At 40.5% G+C, this 13243-nt stretch overlaps 1 protein-coding gene across 2 annotated transcripts in view; it reads right to left on the bottom strand.

The window, feature by feature from the left end:
• Positions 1-6399: 6399 nt before the first annotated feature.
• The window catches only part of hspa12a (heat shock protein 12A), a 248915-nt gene continuing 242071 nt past the window's right edge, over positions 6400-13243 (bottom strand). For both annotated transcript variants that reach the window (XM_050070830.1, XM_050070829.1), the window contains one exon: positions 6400-12743. In XM_050070830.1, the coding sequence (XP_049926787.1) occupies positions 12112-12743 (632 nt within the window). In that variant the 3' untranslated portion in view covers positions 6400-12111. The remainder of the gene's footprint in view (positions 12744-13243) is intronic.

A 13243-nucleotide genomic window follows, 5' to 3' on the forward strand; every position in this document is an offset into this window, starting at 1 on the left:
GTGAGAGCCAGGCGTGGAGGAGAGGATACCCTGATCGTGTTACCCCAAACCACGTCGACCCAGGAGGACCCATGTGTTGGGGTAGAGCAGGATGGTCGCGGGCAGGCTGCCGTATCCCACACAATTGTGGCTGTGAGAGGTGCAGCCATCGGAGGTGATAGTTTTGACTGCTCTTCTATGAAGAAACTGGACAGTTTTGGCAGACGAGTCATGAAGCTGGAAAGCAGAGACTCTTTTTTCTGGAGTTCATCTGACAGTTGGCGGATGCCTTCCTGTAAGTCAGCAATCTTTTTATTTGCTTCTTCCAGCAGCTTCTTTTCCTCATTACGTCTGTCTGGCATTGTGTCTGTGGATAAAGAAGATGACAGGCCAGCACAGGTACCAAAAACACAGAATTGGCTGTAGCGTGAGGTTTGGGAAACAGGCATCAGCTGCTGGAGACGAGCACTTACACGCAGGGGCTCCGTCAGGGAGCCCACAGCGTTGAATTCTCTTATTGAAGTAAGCCGAGTGCAGGTAGAAGCAGGGTAGAAGGTCTAAAACTCACCGGCAAGGGCCCATGAAAGGGCCCGCTGTTTGTATCGGGCAGGATCAGTCACACAAGATGTTGAGGAATCAGCTGAAACTTCAGAGGTTTGAAGGACTAGCTAGCACCGGTGCTAAAAACAATCCGGTGCTAGCAGCTTGAAGCTCTTTCCAAGAACATTGAAACAGTTCACGGAATGTTCAGAAGCTAATGTCAGGTAAAAATAGATAGTTATAGTGCCACCAATGTCTTCGGCTAAGATTACTAAGGAGTGGTATAAAACAAAGTTAGTCTATTTGTTCGGGAGCCGGCTCACTCTTAAGTCTCTAAAGCTGACACGTGTAATCCGGTCAAAAGTCATGCTTGTGAGGGTACGGTCACACATGAGCAGCCAGACTATGGCTTCCATGGAGTCCCAAGGACCATGCGCCTGCCGGTGCAACGCAAAACACATCTTCAACTCTGCAACATTGCCACTGCCCTCGGAGACTCCGGCAGATCTACAGTGACCCGACTCACGGCCCCCGACCGGAATCCCTCAGTCCACTCAAAATGCCGCACAACGCCTACAGATGACGGCACTCAGTCACCCCCAAGCCAACTCACAAACTGAAAAACTGAACAAACATGGGGAAGATAAAACGAGAATGATCAGCAGTTCACCACGAGCAAGGACAACAAGAAAAACATGCTACAGTCAAAATGCTCAAAATCCAGGACAACTGCACTCCACCAAACACTCCCACCTCATCCTACCCGCTACAACAACAACCCATATTAAACAAAGCATTCATAGGAAAATATACAAATAAGAACAGCCTGGTGAAGGAGGAGGAGGGCCTGGGTACTCTGTCTGGGCTGGTTTCTGAACTCTGTCCATCATAGTGTTGAGAAGCTGCCATGCCTCCCTCACATAGTGCCGAAGTCACGCCCCTTCCGGTAGAGCTCATGGGACCTTAGATCGGAAAAAATATGAATGGCAGTGAATGGGGAGAGTAATATTATCTTTTGTTCCCGTTTGAGTTGAGACATGAAATCTAAATATGTTGTTAATGAATTTAAAACATAAATTTTAAAGTCAAGAAAGTCATACTTTGTAGTAAAACTGTTGAGATATAAGCTTTTTAATTAGAAAGACTCAAGAGTACACAGGAGGAGGTCGCATATGTGACGTCATAGCTTTCGCTCGCTTCCTGCAGCTTGGCCTCCCCGCTGAAATTCCACTGTTTTATGATTAATCGATTTATGATTGAAGATGTCTGTGTGTTTTGTGCCAGGTTGCAGTCACTCCAAGCTGCAGGAAGCGAGCGAAAGCTATGACGTCACGTACGCGACCGCCTCCTGTGTAGTTTTTCTAATTACGTTTTTTTTCAAAAGCTTGTATCTCAGCAGTTTTACCACAAAGTATGACTTTCTTGACCTTAAAATTTATGTTTTAAATTCATTAACAACATATTTAGATTCATATCACATGTCACAACTCAAACGGGACCAAAAGATAATATTTCTCTCCTCATTCACTGCCATTCATATTTTTTCCGATCTAAGGTCCCATGAGCTTCACCGGAAGGGTTGTGACTTCGGCACTCTATTTCCCATGGTGAACCTCTCCTCCATTTTACATTTGGAGCAGCGCCTGGCTTCAGCTCCCATTTCAGTTCATTCAGGTCAATGGCTGTGTATTTTCACTTTTTACAGACATGTTAGGTTGCTAGCTGTGTCCTTTCTGTTTTCTTCCATGGACTTAAGTTTGTTTTTGTATTGATCATTTCATTGCTATTCTGTTGCAAGGGCAACAGCTTTGGTCCCTGTTTATTTCCTGTCTGCTGCATTAACAAACAGGAAAGACAAAGGGACCAATTTAGAATGCTATTTTGTCGGGTTTGAAACAGTCTGCAGCCTTGTGTTCGCTTACTGTTTCGAGGAACCTGGATGTTATGTCTGTTTCCACCATGACACACGAGCATTAGTTACAAGCACGGATAAGTTGTAGTGTGTATGCATCATATTCAACAGTCTAACACATCAAAGTTTGTTTAGAATATACCGCTGCCCTCAGTCAGCGTCATTCAGTGAACACCAGCCTGAATGTGTGTGTGTGTGTGTGTGGGTGGGTGACAGTGTGAGTGTGTGTGCATGTTAAGTGTTCAGGCGTACCTTTACACCTTAACACTTAAGAAGGTTACACAAATATTCAATTCAAACAAACAAATTCTAGTGAACTTACATTCTGTCTGTTTTCAACCAAGTGAAGCTTTAACAAGCACAAAGTGTGTCAAGCCCCCTGTTATCGTCCCATGATTTCATTGGTTAGTCATGTAGCTCTGAACCCTGCCATTAACTGAAAGAGAGTGTGCATGTGGGAGGGCAGCCGAGCTGGCAACTAAAGGGCCACTTGGGTCCCTCCAGATTGCTGTAGCAACTACTCTACTTCATAGCTATTTGAGGGAAATCGGCCACACCTATTCAACCCTCTCACCCTGTCTCCACAGTCCCCTTTCTCTAACCCCTACACACACACACACACACACACACACACACACACACACACACACGTGTGCGCATACCACATCCAAGCTAAAAACAACCTTGCCCTGTAAAGGGTTGAGTGGCCCTCTACCACCACTTCTGTAAGAATAATACACTCACTGCGTAAATGTATTCTGGTTACTGAATAAGTGCCTGTGTTTAGTTTCATATTCCCTGGGTGAATCACTGGTGGGGGTGTTTTAGGGGAACTAAAAGAAAAAAAGGGTTTAATGGAGAGTTCCTGTATCAGATTTTCTGTAAACTATGAAGCTCAGTAGAAACAACAAAGGGAGCTGTTTTTTTTTCTTTAGAGGCTTTGCAGTGAAGTCACAAATCTATTTGCAGTAATGTCTGGCACCATCAAGAGTAACTGCTGCAATAGGGAACTGTCTGTGTGCAGATGATGTCTAATTTAACAACCAGGCAGGAAAAACAGAGGACCAGAGTACCTGTAATCCTACATGGTAAACTGTCTATTCGAAAAAACTCGTCAGCTTTAGCTTGACCATTAATCCAAACAAACAGCAGGTTTTTAGCTTCGTTTGGTGAGTAACATATGGCCAAAGGCCTGTACTTAATGTTAAACCACTGCTGATCACTACTAATGCTAGATACTAGCTATGTTTATAGCATTTTGTGACACTCTTTCTGAACAAGACTGCCACTGATATATTAAGTGTTCTTTATTGACAAGAGGCAAAATCATTCAAATGATGTGTTACTTGTTTTTATAGCCTACTCTTGATTAGGGCTGGGCGGTATTCGCGGAGACTGTAACATACCGCAGTAAACATGAGCCGTACTGCCTGCCTGCCTCATGCACCTCCCTCGCTACGTGATGGAGGTGGCCTGGCCAACCGCACCAAACCCAGGCCCGCGGGAGAAGGGGGACCGGGAGCCGCCAGCCCTCCCTCTTCCCTCTAACATTTATACATACTATATAACGTTTTATACACAATTATGGATGGATTAGCAACCGTTTTACTTCTGACGATAGTTTCCATCCTAGACTTGTTTGGCTTTTTAAATTGTTTTATTTAAGGTGTAAAAAAAAAGAAGAGAGAAGACAATACTGCGATATCATACCGTCACCGCATCCCCCCAAAATAATACTGTGATACTGATTTTAGGCCATACTGCCCAGCCCTACTCTTGATCTCTTGATCTTGGATCTCTTATCCAAAAGGTGAGAGTTTCTAATATGGCTGCATAGGCGTTTTCTATTATGTGACTGGTTGAATGGCTTTATGTCAGAAATTCAAATATGTCAAAATTATCTTGCTACCACTTGTTTTTTTATTTAGAAGAAGCAATAACATGACTTCTTGAACATATAATGGATTACCTATTGTGACACTTTGGTCAATGTGACTGTGCCTAAAATCTTACAAAAGTAAGAAAAGATGGGTTAGACTGAGATCACTGAGATTCTGAGCCATAGAAAGCCCTCTCTGAGATTTTCATAAATTACAAATAAGTGTTTGACACGTGTGCTCATCTGTGAATCTCATTCCTGATTGAATCCACTTGGTGGCAGTGTTGCCTCACAAAGACTGCAGTCCATATTGCCGTTCACACTTTTTCTGTAAGAGAGCAAGAGAGCTGATATTGTGAAATCTAGGATGAAAGGATATATGATGTCTACATGGAAGCTGCATGGCTTTTCTTTTGGTTGTCCAATCCAATCCTATCAAAGACTGGATAGTTGAAATTATTCTACTCAATTTTATTTTATTTATTTATGTGTTGTTTCCTAATTACCATCTCAACAACAATGGACCACCATTTTTTCTAGATTTAAATGTAGCAGTTATTCAAATAGGCAGTAGTGTATCTTCCACTAAGGACACTGAGATGATATCCTCTGTATTTTGGGGGTTTCAGGTTTCAGGTACCCGGAGGGAGTTTACATTCTGCATTTGGTGTATGTTTCATGCATTATATTAATTTTTATCCTTTGTTTTTATACTTGATATATGCATATGTTTCAATATGTTTGTTTGGTTGACAAACAAAGATTCATTATGTGTCCTTACCAGAATGTCTTTACTGACAGTGTGCAGTGTACAGAAAAATTTGACTACAAATAATCAAATTTTTAACATGTTATTTTTTTAAATTATATATATTTTTATCCAGCTAACTGTTCAGTGAGTATATTGGAAATTTCCTTCGGGATCAATAAAGTATCTATCTATCTATCTATCTATCTATCTATCTATTGAATATATTTTTCAATATGAACATCTTGAAACCATGTATCTCCAAAACAAGAGTCCTGTTTTCTCAAGAATTCTGGGTAATCTGAAAAGTCCTACCCCCCTACTAGGTACTTTTTCCAGGGTAAATTTGGAATTGAGGGAAAGTTTTTTACCTGGGTAATTGATAAAAGTTCCTGCAGTGGAAAAAGGGGCTATTCTTGCGAATAGGTTTGGTGTTTATTTTGTCAATAAACACCAAACCTACCTTTTTTTTCCGAATAGGTCGAGAAACTTCTCCTGCTTCTTAGGCCAACTTAACCATTTACAAACACAAATGAAGATTCAACTCAATTTACTGCCCCGCAGTTGTATGTCTCCGTGCATCAGTCAAGTTTCTCTTACAGTTCACATCCATGTCTGTAAAAACATGTATGCTTTACACACATCTTCCCCCACGACAGCACAGAAGATCTATACAATCAGCACAGTTTTACCTCTTGGATATAAAATGTCATCATTTTATCCTATTAGACATTTGTGTGGAGTTGTGTCATAATTAGCATATGAATTCTTAAGTTATGGCTAAAAACATATTTTGTGAGGTCACATTGACCTTGACCTTTGACCACAAACTTCAGTCAGTTTATTCTTCAGTCCAAATGGATGTTTGTGTCAAATTTAAATTTCCTTAAAGTGTTCTTGAGATATCATGTTCGCAAGAATAGCCCCTTTTTCCACTGCAGGAACTTTTATCAATTACCCAGGTAAAAAACTTTCCCTCAATTCCAAATTTACCCTGGAAAAAGTACCTAGTAGGGGGGTAGGACTTTTCAGATTACCCAGAATTCTTGAGAAAACAGGACTCTTGTTTTGGAGATACATGGTTTCAAGATGTTCATATTGAAAAATATATTCAATAGATAGATAGATAGATAGATAGATAGATACTTTATTGATCCCGAAGGAAATTTCCAATATACTCACTGAACAGTTAACTGGATAAAAATATATATAATTTAAAAAAGTAACATGTTAAAATTTGATTATTTGTAGTCAAATTTTTCTGTAGAGGGGAAATGTGAATACTTTGATTCGATAAGTAAAAAGCCATATTAAATTAGCAGAAAAGTCTCCACAAAGGAATGTTGTTTGAAATACACATACATTTTATTGGTGACAGTCTGAAAGTGAATACCTGGCATTAATCAAAATACACCCATTACTGTGTGAAAATTGCAAGAGAACAATACATTTAAGTAACTCAAGATAAAAAAAAATCCTTTGCATTATCAATGAAGAACTAAAAGAACAAAGTGTACATTGTGTTGCATTTCAATGTGGCTGCAATGTTCCTAACTATAAGCTTAATCATTCTAGCAGTTACAGTTTCTGAATTGCTGAATATTTTAGATAGTGTTAAGCAGATACTTGTATATGATGCAAGCTGGCTAGATTGCTACCTCAAATCACATCCACTGAACCAATTGACTTCAGACTGATTGACCAAAGATTTAATATTTCAGCTGAAATGTCAAATGCTGCCTGACAAGCTGAAAATAGAAGGATAAACATGTCTTCATACAATTTTATCATAGCTTTAAGTATAAAGCTGCTACATAACAGTATCCTGTGCACCACATAATACTCAAGGATTCACACATTACATTGTTTTTACCTATCCAAAGAAACAATAGAAACATTGTGTTAATAAATCCTTCCTCTTGATATCCATCCTTTGTGAGTACAGAGATATGTAGAAGGAATAAAAGGTTATTAGGTTAGTTATCAGTAAAGTATGGGAAGTGCTGCTCTGCAGTGGTAGTTATGAGCTGCCGTACGTTATCAATCAATCAATCAATTTTATTTATAAAGCCCAATATCACAAATCACAATTTGCCTCACAGTTATGAGCATTAACATCAACTACATCAGCTCAGAAAGCAGCAGGGTATTAAACACAGCACAACCAGTCCTCAACACAGTGATAAAACTGTGGAGCACACAGGTTATTCCAGAATACGCCATCAACATAATTAACAACATCATCATCATCATCATCTGTGGTAAACCTTGATTTTGTGTATTAGTATTAGCGATCAACTTACTGTCTGTTGCTTGTTGTTGTTTCGTCATTCCTATGTGACGCATGCGAAACATGCATTGCAAAGAGTGCTGAAGACAGCATTGTGTGTGACTTTGTACACTGACAGAAAAGCAAGACAAGCCTTGATTCAAAGACCAAATAAAGAATCTAAGAAAACGCCTTAAAAACTGGTTATTAGATCTTATAATTAAGATATCAAGTTCCTTGAAACACCACAGCAGAAAAGTCCTAATATACCTGTGGGTTTGCTGGTCAATACTTGGCCTTTTTCTTGAGTCAAACAAGTAAACCATCTACAGGAGATTCATTGTTCTTCCAGTATTTGCCATGATGATATGAAGCCTCTTTACTGCATGTTTCATGTCTAGCTCCACATTAATCAGCTAGCAGATTTGAGCCAACGAGCAAGATTTGTCTCGTTGAATTGTGCAAGGTTAGGATATGGTGACACTCAGGGTCAGGTCAACGAATTGAAGTGAACGTATCCAATTGTGACTGCCACAGAAGGAAAATGTGCAGCATACTGTATGAAATCAATCAAACTTTGCAAGATAACACACTGTAACAGGTATAGGGGCCCTTTCACACCAGCATTTGTAACAGCACATTTTCAAACCAAAATCTTTTCATTTCAATAGAATCAGTGCAATCAGTGGATTCACTCATGGTGGCATAGTACATCTGTGCAGCGCTTTGGTGTCTAGTCCAACTTGAATTCTGATGGTCTCAGTATGTTTCAAACTAAGAACTAAGCAATTTTTGGAACTTTTCTTAACAGACCATCCTACAGTGATGCCAACTTTATGCAGCAATTAGTAGTGTTGCAACTAACACATGACATCAGGACATCAGGGAGAGACTGTCAGCCAAGACTGTACCCTGAAAGTACAAGCTATTGAACTGCATAAAGAGTCCAAAGGCTGACAAAAGAGTTCTTGGACAGAGCTTGAGGGGTCAGTGGCCTACTGTAGTTACTTTAAACAACCTGGTGTCACTCCCAAGTCAATTAATACCAATGCTTGGTCAATGACTTCTGGGGTCAGACACCAACAAAAAGCTGTCCTTTCACGTTGGCATGATACAACGCTGGTTGCCATTATTGTAGGGCCTGGTGGCTTCAAGGGTAAACATGCCGGGACCACAGCGACAGTTAAGGGGGCAGATGTCTGTGTAGGGTGGTGGGAGAGGTGGTAGATGGGTTCAACAACCACCAACTTTCACCTAGGAGGCTGGTGTTCTCTTCCCATGTGAATGTAAAGCCATACCCTGTTTTTTTTCCCTACACCCAACCACGTGCTTTTGTTGCCTAAACTCAAACATGTGCTTTTGTTGCCAAAAAAAACCCCAACCACATGCATGTGTTGGCAAAACATAAACACGTGCATTTTTTGTTGAAGGAAAAATATCAATTCGCGGTGTTGTACCGACGTAATACAACAAAGTCATGCAAACTGTACATTTCCTGTGAAAACAGAAGTGTATTTTGAAAACAATGTATATATCAAGCTGACGCTGACACAGTGTCCCAAAACGTTAACAACCAATGCACCTCAGGGTACGTTGCACGTCATATCTTGACATGGAAAGTCCATGACCAAACATGGACATGTAACGAGATCAGAGTAAGAATGTGCTGCTTTAAAGCATACTGTGACCTTCACATATGAATTTGCACCATTGACAATGCTGTCAATGAGAGGTAACACCCACAGAGCCACTGCGTGATGTGGTCACTACATCACCATGCTTGACTGAGGACAGAGATTCTTTTTTACCAGTGCTGTTTCTCCTGGCTGCCAGAGGAGGTTGATTAAGGTAAGAGATAACACAAAGCAATGCCCCTTTAATTTAGCCTTTGACGCTTTTTCACGTGTCCAACATTTAGACGTGACAAAAGCCTCTGATGAATTCACAACCAGTGCTCAGAGATTACGTCTGAAGTCACACGTATATAAAGCTAAGTATATCATTAGGTGGGCGAGGGAATGTAGTGTATGCCCTGATAGGGTGAATGACTCTTGACATCACGTTTTATTCATACTAGGCACTCTTAATTAAAACTTAAACCTTTCATAAGCATTTGAAAATGTGGCTTTTCACTTGTATGGTTATTGCTGACTATGCCTCAGTCAAAGAAACTATAATTTCTAAATTCAGTGACTCAATATCTTCACAGTAAGGGGAAAAATATTGTCTTAATATTTATTCAGTGAATATGTTATAAATCATGATGAAATCCCGACAGAACTAACTACCCTACAGTACTGCAAGAGGGATGGAAAGGAGGATTGGACACATTTAGATACTGCTACCATTTCATATTTGAAATGCCTTTTAAGGACGGAGGTATTCAAGTTTCTTTTAATGATAGCGAAAAAGAGAGTAACAGAAGACACATACAATATCTCACTGTGAATAAACGAAGCAATCAAATCTGCCTCAGCCTCTTATGCTATGGCTGGTGAGAACAAAATGTTGAGAGATGATTGTGTTAAAGCACACATACACAAACCCAATCTCACATTCACACTCTCTTTCTCTCTCTCTCTCTCTCTCTCTCTCTCTCTCTCTTGGTTCTAAAGCTGCAAAAACAATACTAAAAATCTGTACAATATTTAAATACTGTATTTACAGAAATAAACACTTCAGGCTGTCTCAACTGGCCTGCACCTATGTGCAGAATCACACCTGGATCAAATATTCAAGTGGGCAAGGGGCATTTTGTCCACATCTAATAGTCAGAAGCATTAACAAATAAAGGCAACAATTAAGCGCATTTGATAGCTGTACTTGCTTTTCAGATTGACCTTGCAGCATGTTTCACATTCTTGGATTAAGATTTAGCTGTGGATCATCTTAAAGGAACATAGTGGTGGTTTTGCATTATTTAGCCTGTTGGTTAAAATTCTGATTACTTGACATTTTTGGTGGTGATTCTTAGAGGTATGCCCTCAGTTTTTAGACTGATTTCCTATCTCCCAGGTAGGGATATTGCCTTTGTGGTACCAGTGGTGGACTGTCATTTGGTAACATGTATCAGTTCTTAAGTAGGTGAGATAAGTCTGAATGGAGACTTTTTTTTACTACAGTAGTTTAGAGACAAAGGTTTAAGGTTGGTTCTCCTGTTGTCTGCAATGCTCTCTGCCACAAGTGTAACAAAACCTGCCAATAAGGGAGGCAGTAAAAGCTGCTTATCTGTTGAACAAGCATAATATATTTTTCAGAAATGTTTCGAATCCATGACCCATCTTTATCCACAGCTGGTGTGTTTTAATCAGCCATGTTGAGCTGGTTAGGCAACTGATGAATTGTTATGAAAAAGCTAAAAAAAAAAAAAAAGAAGCAGTGTGTTAAAAGTGTTAAAATAAATGCTCATATTGCTCTAAGTCTCCTGGATGTGAACAGTTAGTTTACTATTATATTAACGATATTAACACAGGCAACTTTTGTTGCCATCTTAATCCATGGCCGATATGTTTTACACAGCCATACAAAGCTTGTTAGGCCAGTAGTTCTTTATTATGAATAAGCTAAAAATGCAAGCTAACAGTCAGTACATATACATGACAGAGAAAATCTATATATTGTGTTAGTCCAACTAAAAAACAGACTTTTAAAATACATGTAAACACGTTAGTCCAACAGAAAACGTACTAAATTGAATTTCTCAAAGTCGGACTAACACGCCCAGATAATGTGATTGGGAGTTGAAAGAAGAGGCCGGTAACAACATAACGTAATCTACATCCAGAGCCATGGACGGGCAAAAGGTGTAGAGCTGTAAAGTTGTCCGCCATGGTGGCAGTTTACCACTAGCTAACTGTAGCTAACTTGTTTGTCAATTGTTTTATCTTTGACGTGATGGGTCAACCAGAAAAGGGTCCAATACTAACAAGCTGAAAGGGCGCATATCACCACCTATCGTAGCGGACTTGGACATACTTCAGTGAATAATAATATTTCTCCTCCCATTGGACAGTAGTCCAATTAAATGGCCTAGCCAAGCTTGGCCTAACAACCTTTTCTTAGTAATGAGTAATTCTCTTTTGATCCTTGAATGAAGGAAATCAATGTAAAATAAAATGGTATGATTTGGAAAATGGCCGGCAGCAGTGTGACGTATTAACAGTTTGCACTGTTAAAAGGGTTGAATCTAGCAAAAGCCACTAATATGGCCCTCAGAACTGTACTGAAGTAGCTGTTCCAAAAGCTTGATGACTTGTTATTATGACCTTATACACAATAAGTTTTGTAGTGCACAAATATACAATGATCTGCTGTCATCTGACAGAAAGAAACCGATGCATGTAAAGATACATTCTGAATGTGTATCCACAGTGTTAGTGTTAGAATATTATTGATGTATGGCTTTGAGAGTCTTTCCTCTGGAATGCACTGAGAGAAGATTTGAAAAGCTGTCCCGCAATGGTGAATAGGAAGTGAATAAGCCTTCATCTTTCCTGTGAGCAGCTCGTCAACCTGACTCAACAAAGCATTAGCCTCAGCATGGGGTAAAAGGGTTTGTTATGTGTATGTATCGTAACATAGATTCTAAGGTGAAGTTTAGAACTTTCATTCAAACCATGTACCATAAACACTTAAACTGAGAGTGACTGAGCCTTGAGATTCATTATCCTTACCACTTTTCAGTAAATATCCACAGCTTGTTGTGTGTTTGTGTGTGTTTAAGGTGTATGTTTCAATTTTCATTGCTCCAACAATTTTGGAACATTAGCTCTCTTGTTCCCTTCTTAATGGCTTAGGAAGTCAATGCTAGCTTTAACGGTGCGTCCGGTGGACACATCAACTGCCATAGCCCGAATCTCTGTGTCACCAAACTGCATGAGTGTCTGGATCTCACGGCGCGGTGCTGTGCTTTCCGTTCCACTCACATCCAAGCGAAGTGTCCCACACTTCCTCACGCTGGGCTCACTGATGAATCCCACTTTCTCCTTCTCGGAGCAGTAGACATGGATGACAATAACCTGCTGAGAGGGCTTGGCCGGCGTGTAGCTCCGCTTCACCATCTCACCCAGTGCCACAGACTGGTCAGCAGCGATGAAGGTGTCAAAGACATCGGTGCACCAGCGTGTGCCATCTTTCACCAGCAGCTTTTCCGGCGGGTGCTTGCCTTCCACGAAGCGATTGAGGACGCCCACCCCATATGTGAGGGGTGAGCGGCGGACTTTAATGATGCTAGGGTCCAGGCCGAACAGCACAGCACCTTTCAGAATGGTAAGGCCAACATCATGGGGTATGATGATGCGGCTGCGGCCCTGGAGCATGTCCTGGACAGCTTGCTGCAGCAGGGGAGACTCAGCAAAGCCTCCGACTAAGAACAGGAACTTTATGTCGCTCACCTCTGGCTTCTCAAACAGTTCAGCTGGAGGACAAAAACAGCATCTCAATGAAGAAAACAGTTGACTGCCAAAGGAAGGGCTACATATTCTTTCAGAGAATATTCTTGATCTATTTAGGTTTTTGTTGTTGTTCACTGATGTGCAGTAAGGTAAATTGTATGTGTAACAGTTACAGAAGATGTTGATACTGTCTTGGTTTCAATTAGCAAATTCTCTTGAATAGATCTCCAATTTAAAGACCACACCAGATAAAAACACAGCTGCAATCAGGGGCGGAAATCCCGGGGGGGACAGGGGGGACATGACTCCCCCTTCAGTAAAGCTGTCCCCCCCTGGAATAATTTGAGACACAATAATTTTTGAACAGTGCAGTAGTATTTATTGAAAGCACAATGTAAGCGGTGCTCATTATAATCACGCAATAATGTGCTATTTAAATCTTAAAAGATTTAGTCCCCCCCTCCCATTCCTAGTAGTGGTATATCCCACACTCTTTCCAACGGGCGGGGCTGCTTGGCAGCAG

This window comes from Epinephelus moara, chromosome 19 (assembly GCF_006386435.1).
Source record: "Epinephelus moara isolate mb chromosome 19, YSFRI_EMoa_1.0, whole genome shotgun sequence".
Taxonomy (NCBI): Eukaryota; Metazoa; Chordata; class Actinopteri; order Perciformes; family Serranidae; genus Epinephelus; species Epinephelus moara.